Consider the following 18,347-nt stretch of genomic DNA (forward strand, 5'->3'; position numbering starts at 1 on the left):
CCAAACACTCCTGCGCCCCAAGGTTATCTCTCCAAGCCTCCTCCTTCTCGAACCCCGCTCCCTCACGCCTTATTTCCTCCCTCTCCTCTCCCACAGGTCTCTTCCAGACCCCCTCACGCACATTTGGACCACACCCTTGTATCAACAGGTCACAGAAGACAGATGAGAAGTTGGCGGTCAGTGCAGAGGAGGCCGGCATTTTATTCAGCGATGTTCCGGTTCCCACTCCCATCTTCCAGCTCTCCGGGCCAGCCCTCCTGAGGACCACTGCCTCAGGCTTGCCCCAGGGTCTCGGAAGGACTTCGCCAGGGCTAAGATGGGTTAGGGGACTTGGTGGGGCCTGTGAGGGAGACTGTGGGCAGCCCACCGGAACGCCCAGCTCACCAGCCCAGAACACAGTTGGGGGCAGGGGGCTCCAGCAGTTTGAAGAAACCCAGGGAGGCAGCTGGCACTGGCAGACGCTCAGCAGGCAATGTGCCCCTACAAGTTGGCGGAAGTGGCTGCCAGGTTCACGTATGAGAGGCTGCCACCACCATTGCCTGCAGAAACCTAGGTTGGGGGAGAAGGGATCCAGGGTGAGGGGCAGAAGCTTTCCTGGGAGAAGTTTGCTCTCCAAGGCCCCTGGATGGCACCCCAGGCTGGGGTGAATGGCCCAGGAGCCTGACCAGCTCTCAAAGGGTTACTTTGGAGAGAGCACCTGCCGGTCCAGCAGCCAGGTGACTGTAAACAGGGCCGCTCCTCCTCCTTCTGCTCCCCTCACTCCCTCCCCTTGGCTCTTATTAGCCCCCCGGCTTTCCCAGCCTTCCCCTTTCTTCCTCTGTTCTCTGCTCCTCCAGCCCAAGGAGGTGTATGTCTGTAAAACTGGAAGAAGGAAGTCCCCAGGCAAAGGAAAAATGAGGTCAAGAAAAGGAAACTCCTCTCCCCTCCCCCACCTGGAGTGGCTTTCTAGCCCCAGGTGGCCAAGTAATTATTTACTAGGTCCTGGAGAGAAAGGAAGAAAGGGGGAGGAGGGATCTGTGCCTCTCTGGTGATTCCGGAGAACGGCCCCTCCACCCTGCACCCAGGCTCACCTGGCTTGGTGAGACTTCTTCCCCAATTCAGAGGCCCCTCGTCCCCACCAGCCTGTCTCAATCTATCCTCCATTCTTGGGAGACAAGCTGGGGCACAGGTGCTCCTTCCATGAAGGGCTCCCCTGGGTGCAGTGCCCCACTCATTTCGCCTGTGGGCATCCCAGTGCACAGCCCTGGCACCAGTTCAGCCGAGCTGTAAGCAGTGAATGCTCTTCTGGGAGTGCAGGTAGTGGGGGCACTCCATCCTGAGGTCCCCTTTGTTCCATGCTCTCTTCCCCAGGCCTTTCTCGCAGAACTCCTCTGACCTCCACCCCCAGCCTTGTCAGGCCCTCACTGCTTGCTTCATGTCACCTCTTACCTCTTCTAAGTTTTTTGGGCTTTCCCAATACCCTTTCAGAACCCCTGCCCAGCCAACACCTCTGCCTCCCTCCACCATCTTCACCTCCTCATAGGGGCTCGGTTTGGTACTGCCAGGGGGCACATAGCGCCCATGGGTGTGGTAGGTGGGGTACTCGCTCATAGGATGGTAGGCATCTCGGGGTGGAAAGATGTCCAGCTGCCCACAGTTCTTTCGTCGGCACTGACACAAAACCTGGGGAGATAGGTTATAGGGGGCATGGAGTTCCTTCCAGCAGGGGCACTCTGGTCAGGGCTGGGGACTGAACACTTACCAGGACAATGAGATAGATGATGGCCAGCGCAACCAGAACACAGACCAGCACCAGCAGAGCGATGCCCCAGCCAGGTACCCCAGACCCAGGCTGGGCAGAGGAAGGAAACGGTGCAACACGCACTAAAAGGAAAAGCAGTGGTCAGAACGGGCTCCCAAAGGAGGTGATTCTCCCCCTACTAGCTCCAGGAGGAAAAGCAGGAACCCAGATGCTAGAGAGAGAGGGTCCCAGGCAGTGTAATGCTGGCTGGCTGCTGGGGAAGTGGCCTTACCACTAACTCCATTGATGGTCAGGTTATATCTGACTGCTTCTGCTACAAGCTGATTAAGCTGTTTCTCCACGCTGTAGGCAGTGGTACCGTCTTGGAAGGCCAGAGTTAATTCTGCCACCACAGATCCCGGCCTGTCACAGAGAAACGGGCAACGCAGCCATGGATTCCAGATTCTGGTTTAGAACACCACCTCCCCCCACCATCACCACAAGTGCACCAGCCCCTCCCCATAGTCATGACAACATCCACCCATCCCACACAGAGTCCACACCCAGAATTGTACCTGAACTTGACATCTAAGAGGCCCAGAAAATCCTCTTGTTTATAAGTCTGCAGAAACTGGGGTGAGAGGGAAAGGACTAAGCTTTGATGCAAGGGCTTCAAAGAGTTCTGAAGGCTGCTTCAGGGGAGCATGGTGGAGGGAAGGCAGCTACTCACCAATTCAAGAATGCTTTTCTGCAGCTCCTGGTAGTAGCTTGTGCTGGGATTTTCCAGAGAAGAGTTAAACTGGAGGTTTGTAATGCGAAAAGACAGGAAGAACAGGGAGACCCTACTAGGCAACTGCTGAGAAGTCTTATGATTGGAAGAGGTGGGAGGTACTAAGCTATGGCTAGTGCTGCTGGCAGCTGCCCTGGTACTGTGGCTGGCAGAAGTGGTGGGAGTATCAGAGCTGGGAGCTGAGGATGGAGTGCCCTTGCTGGCTGGGGTCATGGTAGCCTTGGAAGAGGTGCCCTTGTGTGCTGAAGTGACAACTGAGCTTGAGGCAGGGCTGGTGGTCGGAGATGAGGCGCCACTGGTGGTCGGAGATGAGGTGCCACTGGTGGTCAGAGATGAGGCACCACTGGTGGTGGTGGGAGGCAGGGTGCCACTGGTGGTCGGAGATGAGGCGCCACTGGTGGTGGTGGGAGATGAGGCGCCACTGGTGGTGGTGGTGGTTGGAGATGAAGCGCCACTGGTGGTGGTGGGAGGGGGGGCGCCACTGGTGGTGGTGGTCAGAGATGAGGCGCCACTGGTGGTGGTGGTCAGAGATGAGGCGCCACTGGTGGTGGTCGGAGATGAGGCGCCACTGGTGGTGGTGGTTGGAGATGAGGCTCCACTGGTGGTGGTGGGAGGCGGGGTGCCACTGGTGGTGGGATACGAGGTGCCACTGGTGGTGGTGGTCAGAGATGAGGCGCCACTGGTGCTGGTGGGAGGTGGGGCGCCACTGGTGGTGGTGGGAGGCGGGGCGCCACTGGTGGTGGTAGTCGGAGATGAGGCGCCACTGGTGGTGGTGGTCGGAGATGAGGCGCCACTGGTGGTGGTGGTCGGAGATGAGGCGCCACTGGTGGTGGTGGTCGGAGATGAGGCGCCACTGGTGGTGGTGGTCGGAGATGAGGCGCCACTGGTGGTGGTGGTCGGAGATGAGGCGCCACTGGTGGTGGTGGTCGGAGATGAGGCGCCACTGGTGGTGGTGGTCGGAGATGAGGCGCCACTGGTGGTGGTGGTCGGAGATGAGGTGCCACTGGTGGTGGTGGGAGGCGGGGTGCCACTGGTGGTGGGAGACAAGGCGCCACTGGTGGTGGTGGTCGGAGATGAGGCGCCACTGGTGGTGGTGGTCGGAGATGAGGCGCCACTGGTGGTGGTGGTCGGAGATGAGGCGCCACTGGTGGTGGTGGGAGGCGGGGCGCCACTGGTGCTGGTGGGAGGCGGGGTGCCACTGGTGGTAGGGGGTGAGGTACCACTGTGGACTGGAGGGGCAGTGGAGCTTGAGGTGGGACTGGTGGTTGGAGATGAGGCAGGGCTGGTGTGGGAGGGTGAGGTACCACTTTGGCCAGAGACTGTAAGAAAGATTGTTAAGGTAGGGTTGGTGGCAGCTGTAAGAAGTTAAGGTTACAGAGTTGGGTTGGGGGATGAATCAGCACAAGGAGAGAATACATTCTCTGGCATCTGGAGAAGTAATGCTGGGAGGATTTGGGGAGTGGGCCCCTAGGTCAGCCCTCCTCCTTCCCTGCTGGCAGCCTGCCTCTCTCTTCCCACATCTGTCTGCTCCTGGCCGGTCGGTTTCTCCGCTCCTAAGATTTACCTCTCCCGACTCCACCCCCCAGCCCCTCCACACTTCTCTTCAGGACACTCGCCTGCCCCTGGCACCCACTCTCCTGGGGGGCTGTCTCTTCTCAGTCTGTCCTTAGCCCCACTCCTTTATTCTTTAGTCTGGCACAGACTGGCCACTCCTGTCTGCCACTTCTGCCTCTTGGATGCCACCTCCCAGGAAGCAAAACCCACAGAGCGGCTGAGCAGGGCAGCCCCCTCCCCACCCTGTGCCCCTCACCTGTAAGCACTTGGAATAGCAGCAGCAGGAAGAAGAAAGGGGCCTGGATGTCCGGTGTCATGGTGGTGGCGCAGCAGTGGGGAGGGGGCAGAACAGACTCAGGCAGGCGCTGCGCACGAGGTGGAGCGGGCACAGGCTCCTGCTGCTTTATACCAGTCCCCCGCCCGCCCTAGGCTCAGCCAGAGCAGGTGACAGGTGACAAAGCTCCGCCCACTCCCCCTTTCCCTACCTGCTACCTCTTCCTTCTCCCCAACCATTCCTGGCCCCTCAAATAGGGTCCATTGGCTCCAATCACTCAATCCTCTGGCAACCTGTTTGTTCTCCAACTGGCCTCCCCCTTTTCAACCACTCCCTGGCTCCAGAAGGTGGTGGAGGGAATCTGGAACGTGACCTGGGTCCCCATGGTCCTATTTTAGCCCCAGGACAACAGACAAGGTGAGAAAGTAGCAGAGAAAGTGGGCTAAGTCAGTCCTGGACAGCAAGGCCGGGGAACGCATCCTTAGGTCACCCACATGCTCACCCCACTCTCACTGGGTCCCTTGGAGTCCCACTCTGGGGGCTGAGATGGGGAAGGCTCCATAACGAGCGAACTAGGTGCTAGTTTTGGACACCCTCCGCCCACTGCTTCCCGGAATAGTCCCGCCCTTCTAACCGCTCCCTGTCCTGTTCCACACACGGGTCTACCCTGAAACCCACAGTCCCCGCCCCTGCCGGACTTTCCTGCAGCCTGAGTTCCTTCCTTGACTTTCTCCCCAGAAGGGGGCGGGGCAACAAATTTCCACTTAAAGAAATACGAAATCTGGGTTGGGCCGAACCCTAGGGTCTTTCCTTTCCCCGTCCTTCACCTTGCAGCAGCGGCTCGCGGGCCGGGCTCGCCTGCCCTCTAGCGGTCACCGGGAGCCTCACCGGCCCGCCCGAGCCGGCTGAAGCGCTGCCGGGTCTGGGAGAGGAGGTTGGGTGGCGCTGCCTAAGTGGGGGCAGAGAGAGGCTGGGAAGGGCAGGCCCTGGCCAAAAGAGGCAGTGGCTTGGACAGAGAAGGGGAGGAACACACAGTACCACCGGTGGAGGGGTTGGGAGCTTTAGGAGAGGATCAGGCGCGTGGGGGCGGTGTCTGGAGGAAATGGCCCTAAGTGGGTGGGGTCCTGAGTTACGTGGCAGGGGCACCGAGGTATTTGGGCGAGGACATTGGAATGTGCAAGGGGAAACAGATCAGTTATGATTTAGGAAGCAGTGAATAGGTGAGGCAACAGAATGGTATTTAGGGGCACGAAAATATCCTTTGGGGAGCAGAGTGGTATTTGGGGCAGGTGGGCACAAGGTGGTGGGGGTTGGTGCAAAACTGTATGTGAGGGCGCATGATTTGGGAAGACCGAATGGTATTTTGAAGGGCAGAAACGTGGACACCACCTTCCTTCCACCTCCATGACCTTCCCTGAGTTCCGATGGGCAGATTTAAGCTGTTGTTAATTAGTGAAAGGAGGGGATATGAGACCAGAAAGTCAAGAGCAGCCTTGGGGCAAGGTCCTGTCTCCCCATCACTGGATACACACAACAATATCTTTGAGCTGTTTTGCAGATACTGAAATCCCTTCCAAATAGGAGAAGTTAATGATAAATGATGGTATATTGTCCACAAACATGTAGACCCCAGACCAGGTGGACTGAAGGTTGATGACACTGACTCCTACTTACCTCACCACCAACCAATCAGATGAATGCAAGACTGTTACTGCCTTGACCCTTATCGCCTACCGGGACCACGCGCTTCAACTATAAGACCTTCCCTATGGGAGGGGCAGGGGTCACAGTTTTGCAGTGATAGCCTACCGTGTTGCCCCTTTACCTGGCAAAATAATAAAACTATCCTCTTCTACTTCACCCAAAACTCTGTCTCAAGATTGATTCGGCACCAGTGTACAAAGAAGCTGAGCTTTCAGCATCATATTTGGGGCCACAACGTTGCTTGTGGAGTTTATCGGGCCCCATCCAGAGGCCCTGGGTTGCGGTCTACACCGACTGAAACAATTACATCCGCATTAGGAAACAATTCTTAGCCCCAAAGAATACACATTGAGAAAAGAGCTCTAAGAACACTTCCGCGCGGCAAGATTGGAGGGAAGCCCAGGGAGGAGAAGGACCACAGCTCCCAGGCGCGCGCGGCTCCCCCTGCTTGGCGCGGCTTTGTGAGGCAGCCGGACAGGGGCGGGCTCGGGGCGGGGGTGGGGAGGGGGGCATTTACGTCATCGCGCCCTGGCGCGAGCCGGAGGGGCGGGGAAGCCCTCGCACCCACAGGCCAGGGAAAGCGCGACTATCTAGGTGGGCGGCCCCAAAACTTCAACCCCCCAGCGTTGCCAGGCAATAGCCATTCAGTACGGTTGCTGGGACACGCGTCACCATGGCGACGGCCCCGCGCCGCGCAGTCTGAGTATTTAAAGAGCAAGCGCGCGCAACGCCCGGGCGTCTGAAAGCGGCCTTCCGGGGTGTCTCGGTCTCCCCTTCTCCCTTTCCCCCTCCCCTTTACCACCCCCTTCACCCTCTTCCGGGCGCCAAGTCTCTCTGGCCTCCAAGGTGAACCCAACTCCCCAGCGCGTCCCGGGTTCTCGGGCTGGTCCGGCTTCAAGCGGTGGAGAGTGGGATTCCGGGCCCCGGGCGGGCGGGAGGGACGGGACGCGGTGCAGTGTTGTTCTTTCCCCCGCCAATATTGCACTCGTCCCGGCCTCCGGCCCCCTCGGCCCCCCGGCCTCCCCCTCACCCCGAGCGGGGCAGCCCCAGCCCTCCTGGCTCTCGATCCCGGCTGCTCTAAGACTGGAGTGTCGCCGCTGCCACCGTGAGTAAGTGGGGCTGGGAGGACTTTAGCCATCCTCCGACCAGCACCCCATCCTTCACCTAACCCCCGTCCTTTACCTAACCCAGCACCTTCCTCACCATGCCCCAAACTCAGCTAAACTTCCTCTAGATCTCTAACTTCCATTCTACTATTCCTCTCCCCGCCTCAGATTTTTTCCTGCTCCCCACACTATCCCGAAAAAGTCCCTAAAATAAGTAATTGCACTGGCTTAGAAAACAACTGGAACTTTATGGCAATGTGCTGTTATCTTTCCTGGGGTTAGTGCCTGAGAAATACCCCTTGAAAACTTCCCATCTCCTGAACGATGGGGTCACCACCCCTCTGGGGCTGAACTGGTGGGTGCCAGAGGAGGGTTTGTGTTTGGCTGAGGGGCTGTAAATTAGACCTCAGGGTCTCCAAGATGGACCCCAAGGCCTGAGGGTCTAAAATCAGGATTCTGAATCCGGTGGCCACCTCTTCACACTCTTCCCTGGAGCAGCTGCCTCCGGAATGGCTCAAAGTCCTCGGGCACTGTGTCTGAGAAAGGAGATATGACTAAGGTCAGAAGATGTGACTTCCATGAGGGCATGAAAGGTCAGGCTGATCTCCGTGTAGAGAGCCTCACCATTGCATCGATACTGCAGATTGGACCAAATGATGTTTTCTTGGGAGAAGCAGAATACACCAAGACGCCCCCCTCGCATGGACGTGTCAATGATCACCCCAGAATCGGCCACTAGCTGGGGACCCTCATAAAGCTTCACCCTGTCCAGGATAGGGGTATCCATTGGTACCCGTGGGCACTGTGTCACCATGACCCAGCCCTATTCATCCCCAACCCCCCTTGGACTCACCAGGCCTGAGAGAGAAGGGAGGTGGGGAAAAGGGAGGAAGGAAAGGGGAGGGAAGGGGGGGTGCTTTTCTCAGGCCTGGGGCCCCTGGCTCTTTGTCCAGCCCCCTTTGCATCTCAAAGCACCAGCCGCATTCCAAGCGAGGATTGGGTTGCCATGACGATGAGTACAATGGGCTGGGGGGTGAAGTCACCCGCTTCCCAGGCTCTAGTCCACCCCCCCATCCCCTGCCCTGGCGCCCCACAGCCCCAGGAACCTTAAAGGGGAACCAACCCAAGTCCCTGCACTCTGGGCTCTTGGCCATTTCTCCTCCCTTCCCTGTCATCCCCATCAACTAGGAAATGCAAAGTTGTGTACAGAGTGCTGAACTGAGAGGCCTCGGCCCAGCTACTAAGAGGTGTGGAGTTGGGGCTTCCGTTAGCTCTTCCGTAAATGATGATCCCTTCCAGGTCAGACACTTTGATGAGGCAGGGGGCTGAAGTGATGTGCCTCTGCACAGATGGCCTGGGGTTTGGAGGCTCCCAGGCGCACCCTCATTTTACAGAGGGGGAAAACGGAGCACAGAAAAAGAAGGACTTGTCCAACATTGCTTACAGAGCCTCAGCAGCACCAGCACCAGAGCCCAAGCTGCCGATGTTAGGAAGAAAGCAGGGCCAGGGCAGCGAGTCTGTGGTGAGAGGGGAGGCAGAGAGGAGTGGTCCCAGTCCAGGCCCATGGCACCAAGGCACTGAGTAGAGGGGAGGTCCCTGGGGAGCCCCAGCTAGAGGCAAAGGAAAGGCTGGGCCTAGGGTCCCTTGGGAGGGCTCAGCCCCTCCCCTCACCGAATGTAGCCAACTTGAGGCCGGTGCAGCAGCTGCCAGCGATAGGAGGTCTTGTCACGCCAGCCCACGTTTCGTGGGTCAGTCCACAGCAGCCGTACCTGATCGGGGGTGTGGCCTGTGTGCCACAGGGCATTCCTGAGGTGCTCGCCTGGGCCAGACACTGACGTCACTGCCTAAGGGGCGTCGGCAAAGACAGTGAGTCAACCACAGGACCCCAGTGAGGGAAGACGACAGGCTGGTAAGTGCAGGTGGAAAAGGGAGTCCGGAGAATATTCTGGAACCCCAAGGAGCCAACCTCCAGGCCAGGTGTCTGGGTAAGAGGGTTCCCCCTATTCAGGCAGTGGGGGAGGCCCCAGGGTTGGTGGGGGAACCTTTGGGAAAGGGCTCTGGGTTGGGCTCTCTGGGCAGCTGCGGGACCTTGAGCTGTAGCCCGGGCTGGGCAACAGCCCGGAAAGGTGTGGCCTGCCAGTAAGTCTGCTCCGTCTGCTTCCACATGACCACGTAGAAGCGGCCGCTGTCCTGATAGCTGAAGAGAAAGCCTGCGTAGTCATCATCAGTCACTGTGTTCACATGGAAGGTGCCTTCAAAGTCCACACCGTTGAAGGCTGTATATCCTGGAGGCAGGTGGGTGGGTGGGATCAGGGGCAGGGGCAGCAAAACTCCTGGCGCCCATTGTGGGGTGGGGATGGGAAGGGATGCTGCATGTGTGGCCCACTTGCCCCCCATCCTTGGCCTGTAGGACCCCCCATTTGGAAATTATTGAAATTAATTATTGAAGTTAAGGTGTCCCTTACATACCGACTGCCAGGCCGGGGTCACTGTTCATGGTCTGAACGATTTCCATGCCCTGGTCGTGTGCGGTAAAGACAAAACCCCTGGTCCAGGTGCGCTGCCCGCCCTGGTCTGGTCTGACAGCACCCGCTCAGCCCACCGCCCTAGTACCTGGTTGAGCACGACCCAGTTTGGGTCAATCTGAGCATCACCCTCGGGATCCAGGACGACGGTCTGATAGGCCCGAAAATCCGTAAGGGTCACCTCTGCGCTTTCAGGGCACACATCCAGGGGGTCAACCACTGCATCATTGTCAAAGTCATCCTCACACACATCACCAACGCCGTTTCCTGGGCAGGGTGAAACCAGGTGCTCAGGAAGGCCCTGGCCGCTGCCGGCAGCCAACACGACCACCTCTTGGGCCTTGTGATGTGGACCTCTTTCCACCACCCTGCCTTCCCTCACTCCCCAGCAAGGCCTGCCACCTCTCCCTGAGCAAAGCCCATGACAGCCCAGTCGTCTGGGGACCCCAGCCTCACCATCTGAGTCCTTCTGGTTGGGATTTGGTACCAGGCGACAGTTATCAGGACCAGGAGGCACGTAATCTGGGACACCGTCATTGTCGTCATCTCCATCACACTCATCTCCAAGTCCATCATTGTCTGAGTCCAGCTGGGAGCTGTTAGGCAGCTGGGGGCAATTGTCCTTGGTGTCCTGATGTCCATCACCATCACTGTCCAGAAGAACAGGAATCAAATAAAGGCTTTTAAAGGTACCACGTCCTTCCCCACTCTTCTGCCTAGGAGTCTCTCTGGGGTATACCCTCCATTCAGCCAGACCCCTTGCAGTCAGCCAGATGAGGTGAAGGTCCAGCAGTAGGAAGAGAAGGTAGACTATGGGAATGACCTCCTGCTCAATAGTAGTAGAGAGTTAAAGTTAGACCCTAGAGGGAATTGAGGACATACTAGAGTAACGTATCCCCTAAGCTTCCATCTCTTGGCCAAAACCATACCTGTCTTCATTGGTGTCACAGACATCCCCCACCAGGTCGCTGTCTGCATCTGTCTGAGAGAGAGGGATCTGTTCTCACCATCTCCTCTTGATAACTCTAAAGAGGGTGACCTGACTGCTTCCCATCCAAAGGGCTGGGCTTCATCTACCAGTCACCCCACCCCTTCCCTGCCCTCTCCATTCCCCTGTACCTGCGTAGGATTGCTCATTTCAGGGCAGCTGTCACAAGCATCTCCCACTCCATCCTCATCCCTGTCTGTCTGCAGGGGGTTGGGGACTTTAGGGCAATTGTCCAATCCATTGGGGATACCTAGAAGATATGGGGGTAACACAAGGTTATCACTAGAACGTATCACACTCTGTCTTCTAGGTTGGTGAAAGCCCTGAGCTCTGCCTCCCATCCAGAGGACAGCTGGTCAGGAAATCTGCCTGTAGCTTGTCTCATCCTCTTGCCCACTCCCTGCCTAACCCCATACCATCCCTCACGTTCCCACTGACATCTGCCACAGGTAACCTCTCACCCAGGCTGACGTCCCCCAAGCATCGCCTTTTCTGAATTCTCAGCCTCCCCGCTTCATTCCCACCATATCCAAATTCTTGCAGGTTTCCCAGCCACCCCCTCAGCCCCAGGCCTGCACCATCCCCATCCACGTCGTTGTCACAGGCGTCCCCTTCCCCATTGCCATCTGTGTCTTTCTGGTCATTGTTGGGTACGTTGGGGCAGTTGTCACAGGCATCACCAAATGAATCTGTATCTGAGTTTTGCTGGTCCTTGTTGGGAAACAGCCGGCAGTTGTCCTGGGGTGGGAGGGAAAGAGTCAGGCCTCTCTTGAACCACTGGCCACCTTGCACCTTCCTTGTCCCTATACCCTTGTCTACAATCACCACTCCTGTGATGGGACACCAGCCTGACACAGTCCCACCCACCCAACTTCCATGTAGTCCACCTCATCCTGGGTACCAGGTTTATGGCTCCCTAACGTGGAGTGCTAGGGCCCTTCCTTCGGAGCTGCCCGTGGCCAAGGGGGGACAGGGTTACGGGATAAGGCAACAGTCACAGAGAAGCTGGAAGGGGCAGGGCATCTGGGGGCCACCTCAACATTCTTGATCCCGTCCCCATCAGCATCGTCATCACACTGGTCCCCCACGCCATCATTATCAGCATCTTCCTGCCCAGAGTTGGGGGTGAGAAGGCAGTTGTCCTACAGGTCAGGGGGAGGAAATGGATGGATGAGTCCTGTCCTGTCCCAGCCTTGGGCACCGTACCCTGCTCACGCGCCCCCCTGCCCCCCTGCACCTGTTTGCAGTGTTTGTTGTTGTCCATGCAGGGCAGCGCCTGGTCTGGGTAGCCATCAATGTCCGTGTCAGGCCCACACACGTTCCCATTCCCGGCCCAGCCCACATTACACTGGGGCGACACAAAGGGTGGGAGTTAGTGGTCTGGGCTGGCTCCCCACACCCCACCCTTTTCAAGCTCTATTCTCACCATCAAGTGTCAGGGTCCAGGCCCAGCTCCCTTTCCCGTGCAAGCCCCCATACCAGTCCCTAAACATGGTCACTAGCCCTACCCCTTTCCCCAGATCCCCCCTTTTCTTCCAAGCCCCAGGCCTAGCTCACCGAGCAGGACACCGCACCATTGCGTTCAAAGAGACAGTGTGCGTGGACGTGGCAGGGGCTGTGGGCGGGGCTGTGGCAGGTCCGGGCTGGGAAGCAGCCCTGGCTCTGGTTGCCCAAGAAGCCCAAGCGACAGGGACCACACTTGAAAGAGCCCTAAGAGTAGGGAGGCAGTGTCTCAGGAAGGAGGGTCAGCCCACCAGTAGTATCCCCATCTCCCCAGAGGTGTAGGAGGGACCCTCACAGTTAACAGGCCAGGCCTATCACTTCTCCTTTAGGTTCTCCCGACAACCTTTCAAGGAGGGTAATAGCCCCATTTTTCAAGTGAGGATGCTGAGGCTTAGAAAAGGTAAATAACTTGCTAAAGGCCATGGCTAGTCAGAGGCAGAATCGGAATTCCAAACCAGGTCCATGTGGAACACCTACCACGTGTAATGTCCTAGGGAAGGAGGAGGGGAAGCAGGAAATCTGAAGAGGGCGTTACATGTTCCCACCCCTCAGACACTCAGGGTGTTCAGCTCACCACAGTATTGGTGCAGATGGAGTTTGGGTCACAGCCACCATTGTTACCGTCATTGCACTCATCAATATCGTTGCAGACCTGAAGGAGCAGACTTTGGGTAGAACCAGACCTACGGTGGTTCTTCTCAGATATAGGCAAGAGCACTGGTGTGGCCTCATCTGTGAACATGGACGTGAAGCCCAGACCCAAAACCAATGCAAAGCTAGCAGATGAGCCAGGGGCCTCATCCCATTTATCACAAGGGCTCCACATCCAACCCAGAAGCCCCCCAGCCCCTGCAAGGCCAAGATCTCGTCCACATACTCTATCCAACCTGACCTGTTTGCTGGCCCGGGCGTAGTCAATGCCCACACCAGACACCCGTGTGCCTTTGTAGCCTCGGGGACAGGCCTCACAGTGGAAGCCAGGCATGGTGTTGATGCAGCTGGAGCCCGGGAAACAAGGGTCCGCGTGAGCACACTGGGGACCAGACAAGGAAGAAGAGGTCAGGCCCCTGCCTGTGACCCCAGGACCACTGCTCCTGGTCTCCCTGTTTGCAGGCCGCCCAGCCCCAACCTCATCACGCCCTGGTCCCACCCCCAGCCTCCTGTGGGTTCCCTCCTGGCTGGCCCTCTCAAAACGCCCGTGCCACTCTCCCAGCTCCTTCCCTGCGTGGTCCTGTAGTCTTCACGCCAGACCTGTCTCCCTCCCTTCTCACATGTCTTTTCTGGTCTCCAGCCTCTTCTAAACCCCGGGTTCCTCTGCTTCTGACCGATATTCACCCCACCTTCTTGGGTCTCTCCTAACTCTCTCACCCCAGCTTTCTGTGCCCTTCCAGAAAGGGCCCTCCCCCACCTCATTGATGTCAGTGCAGTGGGTGCCGTTGCCCTGTAGGCCGGTGGGGCAGGGCCCACAGCGGTAGCCAGGGTACTCGTACACTTCCATGCAGTCCACGCCTCGGAAGCAGGGGTTGGGGCTGCAGTGGGAACGCTGTTCATGGAAGCCTGGGCGGGGCGGGCAGGCACAGTCAGAGCCACCCAGTGGTCACCATTTAATTCACGAGAAGTGGAGGCCAAAGCCCTGGGGTGGGGAGCACACTGATGCCACCTGGAGTCCTCCCCGGCTCTCCCACTCACCGCACACCTGACACTCCATGATGGTGTTTCGGATCAGGGACATTTCTTTCACCTGGTAGACAGAAGGATGGGGAGAAGTCAGCGCTCGGCACCTGCCACCCCATGCCAGAATCAGCTCCACCCTTCACCAGCCCACTAAACCTGGTCTCGGATGTCATCCCGTAGCTCTACCAGGATCTGGTTGAAGAGGGTGAGTTGGGTGACCAGCGCCTTGGTCTGCTCCCCTGTCAGGGTCCAGGGTGCAGAGAGGCTCAGAACTGAGGCACCAGCCCTGGCCCCTCTCAGGTAATAAGCCAGGTGCTGCCACTGCTGCCCACCCGCCACCTTTAAACCCCACCCCATTCCTGGCTGAAGAGGACTTAGTTTCAGGCAGCTGCGCCTCCTCTCCAGCCTCATGCCCTTCACAACAGCGTGGCCTACTCACCTAGGATGGAGTGGAGTACGCTGGTCACTAGAGAGGACAAGAAAACAGAGGGTGAGGAGGGGCCTGGCTGGGGAGGAGGAGGAAGGAGAGGAGGGACTGGAGCCTGGGAATAAAGATGTGCTGTCGAATGGTAGGAGGGCAGTGGTGCTGGGCGAGCAGCACCAGCTTCTTCCTCCGGATGAGGGTCCCTCTAGGGGAGCTGCCCCATAGAGTTGAAACCCAGATTTTCCTGTTCCCCAGGCATGGCAGTGGCAGAAGGGATCCAAGGAAGAGGTGACCCGAAGCAGGGTCAGGGCCCCAATACATTCCATTTCCTCCCTCCCAAGCTTCCATTGCAAGAGCTCTTTGAAATACCTGGGAGAAGTGGACATTTTATTTAGGTAAGAGCCTCTGAGCATCCCTGTCAGAGAGACCAGGCAGATGCGCAATGCTTGGGGAAAGGGCTGGTAGGTGACAGACACCAGTGGGAGCTAAAAAAGACTCAAGACCCTTAGTTCAGTCAACTAAGAAAGACCAAGCAGCTAACTTCCTCACCCCCATTCAGAGTTCTTCAGAGTTATATTCTTTTTTTTGGATCATTTTATTTTTCTGGCCCGGTAGGCAGGATGACCTTAACGGAGATTTTTTTTTTTTAAGCTCTTTATTGGAATGTAATTGCTTTACACTGTTGTGCCAGCTTTTGCTGTACAACAAAGTGAATTAGCTGCATCTACACATATATCCCCATATCCCCTCCCTCCAGCGACTCCTTCCCACCTTCCCTATCCCAGCCCTCTAAGTCATCACCCATCATCAAGCTGATGTCCCTGTGTTATGCAGCAGCTTCCCACTAGCTGTTTTACATTTGGTAGTGTATATATGTCAATGCTACTCTCTCACTTCATCCCAGCTTCCCCTTCGCCCCCCACCCCATGTCCTCAAGTCTAACGGAGATTTTTTTGACCCATGCCTCCTGGGATGGTATTATTTGGAGATCATAGAGTCAGAGATGAAGGAGATTTGGGGTAACAGAGTCAGAAGCCCCAGGAATAGGTGAGCCGAAAGAACTGGTGTTAAGGGGGAGGGAGGTGAAGAGGATGGGAGGCACCAAAGATCACAGGACCTGGGGTCCAGGATGTCAGCTAACAGAAGTCTGTTACCTGCACTGTGGATGGACTCGTCCCCCTGGAACGGACACTCACTCAGGGCTCCAACCCGGGCCATGGAACCGCCCAGAATCATTTTCATAGATTCCACGAAGCCCTGAGGGGACAGAAACAGAGTAGGGTGAGAGGACCTACCAATTCCTCCTCCCACCAGTGCAAACTGTTTCACGGACTCTCAGAGGGTCCTCCTTTCCTGCTCACCTGCATCCTCAAATAAGCCTTCTGTCCAGTCCTAATCTCCAGCCCATTGACCTCCGCTGGAGGAATGGGGGCCAGGGCCGGAAGGCCAGCATGCTGGTCACCCAGTTTGCAGTCCACATAGAGCTGCAGGGCAGGGCTGGGTCTGGACGGACCTCGGAGTCGCAGGAGAGCCGTGTGTGTGCGCCCATCAGCCAGGCCTGCTTGCTGTAGGTTCACTGCATGGACTTTGCCATCCTCCCGCTGGTACCGCACCAGCACTGCCCAGAAGGGGAGGTCAGTATGTGCACTGTCCCCCATCCCCTGTCTCCCAGCTGAGCCTTGGATCAATTCTGAATACAACATCTCTAGGGCTATCATTCCGTATTCAGCTGTGTCTCAACACTCTGTGCATAATAGGTACATGAAAAATGGTTTTCAAATTGTTTCAAAGACTAAGGCGTTCTTAGTCTTCAGTGTCATCAGATCACTCTATCCCCTGCTAGGGTGGCAGCTGGTTCCGTACCCACTGAACTATCCCAGGGATCTGAGGGACCTCGATACCACTGCTGGGGCACAAAGACATGCCTCCCCTCCTCCCAGAAACCCCCACATACAACTTCCCATCCCTACAGATGCTTCACCCTGTTGTTTGGGTGCCTGGCCTCCTGAGGCACCTCCTAAGCACCAGGTGCCCCTGGTTCCTGGACACAGCCTATTGGGTCCATGGTCCCCAGTGGAGCCCGAGAAGAATTAAGAGGGATCTGAGGACTTCCTAGGTGGTGTAGTGGGTAAGAATACCCCTGCTAATGCAGGGGACACGGGTTTGATCCCTGCCCCAGGAAGATACCACATGCCTCAGAGCAACTAAGCCCACGCACCACAACTATTGAGCCTGCGCTCTAGAGCCCATGAGCCACAACTACTGAAGCCCACGCATCTAGAGCCTGTGCTCTGCAACAAGAGAGGCCACCGCAATGAGAAGCCCGCACACCACAACAAGGAGTAGCCCCCGATCACCACAACTAGAGAAAGCCCGTGTGCAGCAACGAAGAGCCAACACAGCCAATAAAATAAATAAATAAACAAATTTATAAAAAAAAAAAAAAGAGGGATCTGAGAGTGGGGATGAGGAAGGGTGCTCAGAGGGGTCACCACTGCAGGAAAGGAGATGCCCACCAGTCACCTTTGTTGATCTTGCCCACGACAGAGGCCTCCAGCCATCGTGTGTTGTCTTGGCGAGAGTAGAGGCCAAAGAGTACACCACCCTGCTTGGGGGGCAGGCGGAAAGTGGACAATAGATAGATGTCCCCAGCAGTGAGCAGGGCTGTTCGGATCTTCTCCACCACGGCTACCATCTGTCGGGACTCGCCCACAGTCAGCAGGTCAATCACTGGTCAGGCAGGGATGATCAAGGTCAGACCCTGTCAATACTAAGGCCTGCTCTCTCCTCTGAGCCTTCGGGGGTGGGGCATCCTTCATCACCACCCCATTGTGTTAGTCACCTCCTTGAAATTCAACCCTTGTTGCTATCAGAGGACAAGGCATTGTGCCTTCCTTACTGCCACTCTGGGAACCTGCAGGACTGAGGCTCTCTTGGAAATACAGAAACAGCGCCTCGCAAACTTGAGATGCTCCCACCAGGTGGCGCAAAGGAGTCACTGCTGATCCCAGGCAGGAGTAGCACCTGGTGCCCACAGCACAGAAATGGGAAGGCAGTTTCTCTTTACCCGGCTGGGTTTGTCTCATTCCACACCTTAGTGCCCCTCCTCCCATCCTGGGGGTTCAGTATACTCGCTGTGGATGAGAACAGCTGCCCACTGAAGGCTGCGACCATCCTACTGTCTGGCTCTCTCCCACAGGAACACAGGACCCAGCTCCTCTGCCTCCTGTGTCCTGGCCAATCTGTGGTTTCCCTTCCAGCCAGTAAAGAATCTGTGCCTGTGTCATCTGCTCCAACTACCTCTCCCACACCCACAGGCCCATCCTACCACCAGACCTCCAGGAGAGACCAGACCTCTTGATCCCCACCCCCGTCCCATTTTCAGGCAGCCAGGAGCCCAGGGGTGGAAGAAGCCACCTTTGAGCTGCTCTCCCAGACCCTGGGGTGCCTGGGGATGCTCAGACACCAACCCAGCCAGGCAGCCCTAGCTAGCATCCATCTCCTGAGTCCTCTGCCCTGGCCTCATGCTGACCCTGGCCAGCTCCCACTCATCCACCACCTTCTGGTGTCAATTCCTCCCCCACAGGGCCATAATTTCATCAGCTCTTCCCTCCGATTCAATTTCAGGACTCTCCCCTCTCCTTTTGCCCACATGTTCCCTACTACGAGGCTGGGGGCAAACTGGGGAGGAGGCAGAGAGGGGGCTAAGAGGATTGGTACAGGCTTACCCTGCAGGTCCTGACTGGCAGATGCGAAAGTGCAAAGGAGGAAAAGAGCCAGGGCTCCCCGAAGTTCCTGCGTCTCCATGCCGCTCAGCCGGCTCACTACCCCTGGCAGGCAGGCGGCTGGGAGGGGAAAAGGCTAGGCGGAGAGCAGGAGCGGGGGGGCGGAGGGACTGGAAGGGGGAGTTGAAGGAGGGGGGGGCAGCAGGCGGTGAGGGGGGGCTGAAACAAAGAGCTGCCAATCACCCTGGAGGCATCCTTAGCTCGGGGAACCAGGGGCACTGGGGAAGAGTCCTGGAGGCCTCCTTGCCTCCTGCCTCTTCCTAATGGTGCTCTCCCCCAGGTGCCTCCCTCTCTCCCGGC

At 57.3% G+C, this 18,347-nt stretch overlaps 2 protein-coding genes across 6 annotated transcripts; both read right to left on the reverse strand.

Moving 5' to 3' along the window:
- Positions 1-176: 176 nt before the first annotated feature.
- MUC1 (mucin 1, cell surface associated) lies at positions 177-7,251 on the reverse strand. The gene is made up of 7 exons (XM_057725603.1): positions 4,321-7,251; positions 2,451-3,829; positions 2,296-2,351; positions 2,013-2,143; positions 1,742-1,863; positions 1,513-1,662; positions 177-549 (listed from the first exon to the last, which is right to left on the reverse strand). Exons 1-7 carry the CDS (start codon positions 4,379-4,381, stop codon positions 481-483), a joined length of 1,968 nt encoding a protein of 655 aa, XP_057581586.1. The 5' UTR covers positions 4,382-7,251; the 3' UTR covers positions 177-480.
- A 125-nt stretch (positions 7,252-7,376) lies between these two features.
- On the reverse strand, positions 7,377-18,103 carry THBS3 (thrombospondin 3). Of its 5 annotated transcripts, XM_057725554.1 has the most exons (23): positions 17,991-18,103; positions 16,786-16,992; positions 15,624-15,880; positions 15,417-15,519; positions 14,278-14,304; positions 13,995-14,077; positions 13,854-13,905; positions 13,573-13,721; positions 13,057-13,197; positions 12,739-12,816; positions 12,219-12,371; positions 11,899-12,009; positions 11,696-11,803; positions 11,240-11,399; positions 10,793-10,911; positions 10,603-10,655; positions 10,130-10,323; positions 9,762-9,940; positions 9,618-9,666; positions 9,237-9,433; positions 8,820-8,992; positions 7,773-7,912; positions 7,377-7,684 (listed from the first exon to the last, which is right to left on the reverse strand). In XM_057725554.1, the coding sequence occupies exons 1-23, from the start codon at positions 18,067-18,069 to the stop codon at positions 7,626-7,628; spliced, it is 2,871 nt and encodes a 956-aa protein (XP_057581537.1). In that variant the 5' UTR covers positions 18,070-18,103; the 3' UTR covers positions 7,377-7,625. The 5 variants fall into 5 exon arrangements, with proteins under 5 accessions (XP_057581537.1, XP_057581573.1, XP_057581548.1 ...); XM_057725590.1 differs by lacking the exon at positions 13,995-14,077 and having other exon boundaries at positions 13,861-13,905; positions 17,991-18,077; XM_057725565.1 differs by lacking the exon at positions 7,773-7,912 and having other exon boundaries at positions 17,991-18,077.
- Positions 18,104-18,347: the final 244 nt, after the last annotated feature.

The sequence above is a fragment of the Hippopotamus amphibius genome, chromosome 1 (genome assembly GCF_030028045.1).
Source record: "Hippopotamus amphibius kiboko isolate mHipAmp2 chromosome 1, mHipAmp2.hap2, whole genome shotgun sequence".
In the NCBI taxonomy this organism is placed as follows: domain Eukaryota; kingdom Metazoa; phylum Chordata; class Mammalia; order Artiodactyla; family Hippopotamidae; genus Hippopotamus; species Hippopotamus amphibius.

Bases quoted from the DNA above. Each gene is read 5' to 3' on its own strand.
- MUC1 (XM_057725603.1), bottom strand. From the start codon at position 4,381: ATGACACCGGACATCCAGGCCCCTTTCTTCTTCCTGCTGCTGCTATTC. The intron at 2,352-2,450 runs GTGAGTAGCTGC...CTCTCACCCCAG, and splicing joins AGAAAAGCATTCTTGAATTG to TTTCTGCAGACTTATAAACA. The intron at 1,864-2,012 runs GTAAGGCCACTT...TTTTCCTTTTAG, and splicing joins GACCATCAATGGAGTTAGTG to TGCGTGTTGCACCGTTTCCT.
- THBS3 (XM_057725554.1), bottom strand. From the start codon at position 18,069: ATGGAGACGCAGGAACTTCGGGGAGCCCTGGCTCTTTTCCTCCTTTGC. The intron at 10,324-10,602 runs GTATGGTTTTGG...TCTTCTGGACAG, and splicing joins TGTGACACCAATGAAGACAG to TGATGGTGATGGACATCAGG. The intron at 7,685-7,772 runs GTGAGGCTCTCT...CTCCTTTCTCAG, and splicing joins TCTGCAGTATCGATGCAATG to ACACAGTGCCCGAGGACTTT.